The sequence below is a fragment of the Coregonus clupeaformis genome, chromosome 19 (assembly GCF_020615455.1).
Source record: "Coregonus clupeaformis isolate EN_2021a chromosome 19, ASM2061545v1, whole genome shotgun sequence".
NCBI lineage: Eukaryota > Metazoa > Chordata > Actinopteri > Salmoniformes > Salmonidae > Coregonus > Coregonus clupeaformis.
The window spans coordinates 10,514,056-10,523,429 of record NC_059210.1 but is presented as its reverse complement, the minus strand read 5'-3'; the positions used below and the strand labels follow the sequence as shown (position 1 = coordinate 10,523,429).

The following is a 9,374-nucleotide window of genomic DNA, read 5'->3' as shown; positions in this document are numbered from 1 at the left end:
GATGTAAGACCTTTAAACAGGTTAACATTGGCCGCAGTGCCAGACGCATTACCAGGACGCGTACTCAGAGCATGCGCTAACCTGCTGGCAAGTGTCTTCACTGACATTTTCAACCTTTCCCTGACCCAGTCTGTAATACCTATATGTTTCAAGCAGACCACCATAGTCCCTGTGACCAAGAACGCCAAGGTAACCTGTCTAAGTGACTATCGCCCCTTGGCACTCACATCTGTAGCCATGAAATGCTTTCAAAGGCTGGTCATGGCTCACATCAACACCACCATCCCAGACACCCAGGACCCACTCCAATTCGCATACCGCCCCAACAGATCCACAGATGATGCAATCTCTATTGCACTCCACACTGCCCTTTCCCACCTGGACAAAAGGAACACGTACATGAGAACGCTGTTCATAGACTACAGCTTAGCGTTCAACACCATAGTGCCCTCCAAGCTCATTAGTAAACTAAGGACCCTGGGATTAAACACCTCTCTCTGCAACTGGTCCTCTGTAGCTCAATGTGGTCCTCTGTAGCTCAATTGGTAGAGCATGGCGCTTGTAACGCCAGGATAGTGGGTTCGATCCCCGGGACCACCCATACATAAAAATGTATGCACACATGACTGTAAGTCGCTTTGGATAAAAGCATCTGCTAAATGGCATATTATTATATTATTATTATTATATTATTATATTATAACTGGATCCTGGACTTCCTGACGGTCCGTCCCCAGGTGATGAGGGTAGGCAACAACACATCCGCCACGCTCACCGTCAACATGGGGGCCCCTCAGGGGTGCGTGCTTAGTCCCCTCCTGTACTCCTTGGTCACCCACGACTGGGTGGCCGCGCACGACTCCAACACCATCATTAAGTTTGCAGACAACACGAGGGTGGTAGGCCTGATCACCGATGACGATGACAGCCTACAGGGAGGAGGTCTGAGACCTGACAGTGTGGTGCCAAGACAACAACCTCTGCGTCAATGTCAGCAAGACAAAGGAGTTGATTGTGGACTACAGGACACGGAGGGCCGAGCACGCCCCCATCCACATCGATGGGGCTGTAGTGGAGCAAGTTGAGAGCTTCACTAAAGAATTATCATGGTCCACACACACCAACACAGTCGAAGAGGGCACAACAATGCCTCTTACCCCTCAGGAGGCTGAAAAGATTCAGCAGGGGCCCTCAGATCCTCAAAACGTTATACAGCTGCACCATTGAGAGCATCTTGACTGGCTGCATCACCGCTTGGTATGGCAACTGCTTGGCATCCGACCGCAAGGTGCTACAGAGGGTAGTGTGTACGGCCCAGTACATCACTGGGGCCGAGCTCCCTACCATCCAGGACCTCTATACCATGCAGTGTCAGAGGAAGGCCCTAAAAATTGTCAAAGACTCCAGCCACCCAAGTCATAGACTGTTCTCTCTACTACCACACGGCAAGCAGTACCGATGCACCAAGTCTGTGAACCAATAGGACCCTGAACAGCTTCTATCCCCAAGCCATAAGACTGCTAATAGTTAACCAAATAGCTCCCTGGACTATCTGTGTTTACCCTTTTTGCACTAACTCTTTTGACTCATCACATTCACTGTTGTTACTGTTTATTGTCTATCCTGTTGCCTAGTTACTTTATTCCTACCTATATGTACATATCTACCTCATTTACCTTGTACCCCTGTACATCGACTCGGTACTGGTACCCCGTGTATATCATTACTCATTGTGTATTTATTCCTTGTGTTATTATTTTTCTATTTGTCTATTATTTATATTTTATTATCTTTGCATTGTTGGGAAGGGCCCATAAGTAAGCATTTCACTGTTAGTCTACACCTGTTGTTCATGAAGCATGTGACAAATACAATTTGATTAAATTTGATTTGTTCCATGAAAATGTCCTCAATCCCAAACCTGCAATGTGGATAAAAGCCTGTTTACAACAGTAAAAGGTCTGCCACAATGTAACTGTATTACTGAGGAAAAACTGCTTTCTCAATGGAGCTTTCCAATTGCATACCAAGGTGGCTGTACAAAGCCTGCACATCAGCAGTTCTAGAGCCGACCACCCCGCACCCTTAGCAGTTAAGAACCCACTGAGATATCTAGGAATTAAATAGCTTTTCTAAATAGCTTTTTCTAACACATTCTGCAACTCAGTAGGAAACACACAGACACATCTAAGCCTACATTTATTGGGAAATACGATTGCAATTTACAAGTTTGTTTGACTCAGTCTAACAAACATTTAAAACTCACTTTTACTTCCTGGCTCTGATTTTCCTGTGCTCTCCCAAAAGGCGTCCTTGGCCAGAGGTGCGCACAGTTATTGATTGCTGTGATGCCATTGGGAAAGTCCATTTAACCTAATATTGGACCAGATGGTGTTATCCAGGAAACAATGTTTTGTGGAAAGTGAAGAAGAATATACAGTATATTGTAGTGAATTCGGGGGGTAGCCCTGATCGGGACTCAAACCCGGGTCTAGCCAACACCTTAAATGTTAAGCCAAGAGGTCTAAACCTCTTGACAAGCTTGCTAGGTGTTGTGTTAAGGTTGCTTCTTTACCCACTTCCTTCAGGAGAGTGTGTCCTCACACTTCTCTATACTTACTCCCTCAAGTGTAAGATACACACCTCTCCTATGGCCTAACAGGCACCATCCCACTTCTAACAACAATGTAGCAAATTCAGTGGGTAGCCTCAACTGTGACTCAAACCCAGGTCCAGCAACTGTCAAACCAACACCTTAACTGTTACGCCAAGAGGTCCGAACCTCTTGACGAGGTCGCTATGTATTGTGTTAAGGTCACTACAATATGTAAAAGAGTTGAGCCTTCAAGCTACAATATCTTTCAATACTGATAACTTAAGGTCTTGTAGCTTGAGGTCATAATCTTAGTTTTCTCATACATCATGACCAGTTTCAGTAGCTACATACAGTTGAAGTCGGAAGTTTACATACACTCAGGTTGGAGTCATTAAAACTCGTTTTTCAACCACTCCACAAATTTCTTGTTAACAAACTATAGTTTTGGCAAGTTGGTTAGGACATCTACTTTGTGCATGACACAAGTAATTTTTCCAACAATTGTTTATAGACAGATTATGTCACTTATAATTCACTGTATCACAATTCCAGTGGGTCAGAAGTTTACATACACTAAGTTGACTGTGACTTTAAACAGCTTGGAAAATTCCAGAAAATGATGTCATGGCTTTAGAAGCTTCTGATAGGCTAATTGACATAATTTGAGTAAATTGGAGGTGTACCTGTGGATGTATTTCAAGGCCTACCTTCAAACTCAGTGCCACTTTGCTTGACATCTTGGGAAAATCAAAAGATATCAGCCAAGACCTCAGAAATGTTTTTGTAGACCTCCACAAGTCTGGTTCATCCTTGGGAGCAATTTCCAAACGCCTGAAGGTACAACATTCATCTGTACAAACAATAGTACACAAGTATAAACACCATGGGACCATTCAGCCGTCTTACCGCTCAGGAATGTCCTGTAGAGTGATGAAACAAAAATAGAACTGTTTGGCCATAATGACCATCGTTATGTTTGTTGGAAAAAGGGCGAGGCTTGCAAGCCAAAGAACACCATCCCAACCGTGAAGCACGGGGGTGGCAGCATCATGCTGTGGGGGGGCTTTGCTGCAGGAGGGACTGATGCACTTCACAAAATAGATGGCATCATGAGGAAGGAAAATTATGTGGATATATTGAAGCAACATCTCAAGACATCAGTCAGGAAGTTAAAGCTTGGTCGCAAATGTGTCTTCCAAATGGACAATGACCCCAAGCATACTTCCAACAAAGTCAATGTATTGGAGTGGCCATCACAAAGCCCTGACCTCAATCCTATAGAAAATGTGTGGGCAGAACTGAAAAAGCGTGTGCGAGCAAGGAGGTCTACAAACCTGACTCAGTTACACCAGCTCTGTCAGGAGGAATGGGCCAAAATTCACCCAACTTATTGTGGGAAGCTTGTAGAAGGCTACCCGAAACGTTTGACCCAAGTTAAACAATTTAAAGGCAATGCTACCAAATACTAATTGACTGTATGTAAACTTCTGACCCACTGGGAATGTAATGAATGAAATAAAATATGAAATAAATAATTCTCTCTACTAATATTCTGACATTTCACATTCTGAAAATAAAGTGCTGATCCTAACTGACCTAAAACAGGGAATTTTTACTAGGATTAAATGTCAGGAATTGTGAAAAACTGATTTTAAATGTATTTGGCTAAGGTATATGTAAACTTCCAACTTCAACTGTACATTCAATATATAAAACAAAGACAATTCACCTTCAATTAATAGTTAACTATTATTTGTTCCTTTTAAGTCAAGCCAATGAGAGTCCAGTTTCACCCCTCCCTCTCAACATGTGTGATTCCTATTCATTACAGTATGAGCAATACATTGAACATTATACAGCCAAACACTGCTGCATCATCAACCACAACGGTGATGTCATCAAACCCCGACCAGAAACATTCTGCAAATTCCCAGTTTTCCCAGAAATTCTGGTTTGAGGATTTCTGGAAAAATCTGGGAATTTAGTGAAAGGTTTCAAAATTTTACAACTACAACAAACTGCCCTCCATAGACTTTCCCTTGAGATGACTGGCTTGATGAGGCAACTAATGCACATGTTAGGCTTATCTAGAGAAAGTACAGTATGCATACATTATACACAGTCTCTGACATAAAGGGATTTCACTCATGACGGAATGAATGTTTATTATTATTTACCACAATTGAGTTCATATGGAGCTGATAGGAAGTTGCCTGAATGTATGACTGTACGTTGACTCATTGCAATGTATGGATGGAGCTTTTTTACCATACAGGCCTATACCATACGTTTCCAATGTCATGCATGTTAGAGTATGTAGTAATAGCAACCGTTTCCTTAGAAACCATTTTCTTAGCAACCGTTTCCTTCCAAATAACAAATAAGTTCAAGGCATTCATGCATTTGGCAACTCTTTCGATGATTTGTTGCATGAGGGGAAACTGGGAAAATCACTTTGTGGTGGATGTTTTGTTGATATAGTCACAATGCATGTAGAAGCATAGCTCTGGTCCAGGGAGCTACCTGAGCCTAGCGTTAGCAAGCCACACGTAACTCCCTGGACCAGAGCTAGTAGAAGCATGGCTAGCATCACTCAGTCACACTGAACAAAATCAAAAACTCATCATTTTTCCACTTCGGTGGGAAATGACCATAACAAACTTCTACTGTTGAACCAGTGACAGGTCATAGGGATGACATATATTAATCACAAACGTAAACAAAAACAACAACACCAATTGATAATGCGTACTGTATACAGTATAACTCTGATCACTCTCATGTTATTAATAAAAATACAAAATAATGTTGCAAAAATAGTAGGACAAATGTATGAGCTTTGGATGGTTATTCTCAGATATTGATTTTGATAGTTTATTTTGTTAACTTATGCTTTGCACCAGTTTATGGACAATGATACACAATAATAGCATAACTGTTTTAGGCGCTTGGCAGGTTGTGTTATATGTAATAAAATATAAATTAACATCGAAGATTCAGACAGACATTGTACGGTTACTGGACAGAGTGTGTATTACTGCAGAACTGTTAGCAGTGACACTCACACTGAGACATTGATTAATAAAGAGATGAAAAAATATGAAAGAGTTAAGACATGAAAAAGATGCCAACATTCTTTGCCAACATTCTTTACAAAGCACCAGCATGTATAGCCTACCACTGAAATCTTAACGATACAGTCAAAACAAACAACTTGTTGTGCTAAATGTACTCTTTTGTGGGATATTCCAACCATAGCAATATAATCATATGAACAGAAAAAAAGAATGGAAAATACCCATTCTAGAATTCTATTTATGATTCCAAACTCAGTTTATTATGGTTCCTCCAATTGGACACTCTAACAACATTGGACACATGTTGTGGCAAAGCGACGGTCACAGGACAGTTAGGTGTCCTGACAACCAAACCAAATGTACCACTGTCACACATTGTTTATGTCATGTTAGAAACTGCAGGTCTGGTACGTTTTCAAGCTCATTTCTTGTTTCCACAGTTATTCAATACATTCAACTTTACAAACACAGACGTACATGTGCTAAAAATGCAGGCATCACTCTGGCTAACAAGTTTATCTCGTTTTGTCAGTAAACTCTTTCATACATGCAAACACTTGCAAACTGGTCTCCCATTAATTTAGACAATGTTATGACTTGGAAATAAGCATATTTTTTTGGGAGATAAAATCAATGTTTCTCGGAACAAAGATGTTACAGCGTTAATAGTAGGCTATTTGTACTTTTTAGATAGAACAACCATATAAATTATTGCATATATTATATTAGCATGACATAAATTGCTCTTTTGTCTGATGATGTTCGATAATAAGACCATGAGTAGAGATTTGATTTGACTGTATCTCTGTAAGGGGAGGGTGTGCTTCATCTTGAACATAGAAAAGTACAAAGAAAAAGCCACTGAAATGCAGTTGAAACATACATTTATAAAGACAATTTCATAAACGTGTAGACTTATCCTTCACAACTATATCACCTGCTTAGCTTATACTTTATATATGGAATGCAACATTGTATAGATGATCCATAATGTCCTACATCAAATGAAACACACAATTTGAAGCTACTGCACAACAAGAAAGGCCTGTATCACAATCTTTTTTGAAAACAGTTACTTACAAACGTTGTGCAGTACCTCAGCACTCACACCTCACCCATGTTAGGAGCAAGTCATGGCATTGTGAAAGATAAGTGTATCGTTTACATATAAGGCATATTGAAAAAGTTGAAAGACTTCCTGTTGACGCTCCTCCTTCAAAGATATTGTAGGTATGAATTAAGAGATATTCCAGATGTCTTCTTCGTCCTTTGTTCAAATTTCTTATTGTGTCTTTTTCCACAAACAAAGCCCTATTCCTCGAGGTGGGAACATGAGCTTTTGGCCTTCAGGGTGAAACCATACATTGTGGAAACCAAAGTCGTCATAGGCGTCAACCTCACAGAGTCTCCTTCACTGGACTGGGCAGTGAAGACAGATAAAGGGGCTACATTCAGAGGCCCAGCAGGCAAAACAGACCCACCAGGAGCAGACAGGCCAGGCTGAGGGACTGGGCGACTATGACGGCTCCACCTGGATGGAGATAGACAGAGACACAGAGACACAATGGTGACGTTTCGATTATGATTTAATTGCATTTAATTACAGTTTTACAGAGACACAGAGACAAAATGGGAACATTTCAATCATGTGTGGGTACATTTGTACAGAGACACAAAGCATGTTGGAGACGTTTTAGAGACATTGTGGGGAGGCATTTGTCACAAAGTGCTTTACAGTAACCTCAGCCAAGCCAGGTACTGAATATCAGCCAAGCCAGGTATACAGTTGAAGTCGGAAGTTTACATACACCTTAGCCAAATACATTTAAACTCAGTTTTTCACAATTCCTGACATTTAATCCTAGTAAAACATTCCCTGTCTTAGGTCAGTTAGGATCACCACTTTATTTTAAGAATTTGAAATGTCAGAATAATAGTAGAGAGAATTATTTATTTCAGCTTTTATTTCATTCATCACATTCCCAGTGGGTCAGAAGTTTACATACACTCAATTAGTATTTGGTAGCATTGCCTTTAAATTGTTTAACTTGGGTCAAACGTTTCGGGTAGGCTTCCACAAGCTTCCCACAATAAGTTGGGTGAATTTTGGCCCATTCCTCCTGACAGAGCTGGTGTAACTGAGTCAGGTTTGTAGGCCTCCTTGCTCGCACACATTTTTTCAGTTCTGCCCACAAATGTTCCATAGGATTGGCTTTGTGATGGCCACTCCAATACCTTGACTTTGTTGTCCTTAAGCCATTTTGCCACAACTTTGGAAGTATGCTTGGGGTCATTGTCCATTTGGAAGACACATTTGCGACCAAGCTTTAACTTCCTGACTGTTGTCTTGAGATGTTGCTTCAATATATCCACATAATTTTCCTTCCTCATGATGCCATCTATGTTGTGAAGTGCATCAGTCCCTCCTGCAGCAAAGCACCCCCATAGCATGATGCTGCCACCTCCGTGCTTCATGGTTGGGATGGTGTTCTTAGGCTTGCAAGCACCCCCTTTTTCCTCCAAACATAACGATGGTCATTATGGCCAAACAGTTCTATTTCATCAAACCAGAGGACATTTTTCCCATGATGTCAAGCAAAGAGGCACTGAGTTTGAAGGTAGGCCTTGAAATACATCCACAGGTACACCTCCAATTGACTCAAATTATGTCAATTAGCCTATCAGAAGCTTCTAAAGCCATGACATCATTTTCTGGAATTTTCCAAGCTGTTTAAAGTCACAGTCAACTTAGTGTATGTAAACTTCTGACCCACTGGAATTGTGATACAGTGAATTATAAGTGAAATAATCTGTCTGTAAACAATTGTTGGAAAAATTACTTGTGTCATGCACAAAGTAGATGTCCTAACCGACTCGCCAAAACTATAGTTTGTTAACAAGAAATTTGCGGAGTGGTTGAAAAACAAGTTTTAATGACTCCAACCTAAGTGTATGTAAACTTCCGACTTCAACTGTATGTGGTCTGTTCCGTTATGGATCTTGTGTATGGTATCATGAGATAGGAGAAGATTACTTATGCACATCCAATGTGTTTGAGCAGGTGGTGGATTTCAAATAATATGTTCAGCAAATGGTAAAAAGAGAACAATCTATGCTCCTATGTGGTTTAGTGGCGACAACGTTTCGACCACTTAGTGTAGGTCTTCATCCTTCATGGTTAATGATATCATGCTATGTACCACTCTAAGAGGCCTCCCTCCCTCCCTCCCTCCCTCACTCCCTCTGTGTGATATGGTGTGACATGTTCTCAATAAACCAAAGATTGGATTTGGAATTTGTCTGGCGATAGAGAGACAGTTTTTTCCCAGTGGCAAAATATGAGTGCCAGATCGATGACATGTAAATTACTGGCTGATGCTTGTGGCTGACACTACATTTATTCTTGAAGGGAGTTCTCTCTCTGCTCAATCCACACATCCTACATTCATAAAGCCTTGTTTTTATATCAATGCCACTCCATTGAAAAGCCATTTGTGAACTGCCTGTTCACCATTTCAAATGTCTGGTCAGAGGGGTGCATTGTGTAGTCTATTATTCATTCCTTGGCTGTCCTGTCTGTCATAAAATAGCAGGATTATTTCAGTTTTAAAGATGGCCGTCCAGACCCAGAGTCATTTGTCACTGTCAACCAGGAGGCCTATGACTTTTTCAGTGGAGTCTATAGTCATTTAAGATGGGTG

General features: G+C 41.0%; 1 protein-coding gene across 1 annotated transcript in view; it reads right to left on the bottom strand.

Moving 5' to 3' along the window:
- Positions 1–4,744: 4,744 nt before the first annotated feature.
- Positions 4,745–9,374, bottom strand: part of LOC121531636 (contactin-1a) — a 156,300-nt gene continuing 151,670 nt past the window's right edge. The window contains exon 25 of the mRNA XM_041836978.2: positions 4,745–7,204. Coding sequence (XP_041692912.2) covers positions 7,125–7,204 — 80 coding nt within the window. The 3' untranslated portion in view covers positions 4,745–7,124. The remainder of the gene's footprint in view (positions 7,205–9,374) is intronic.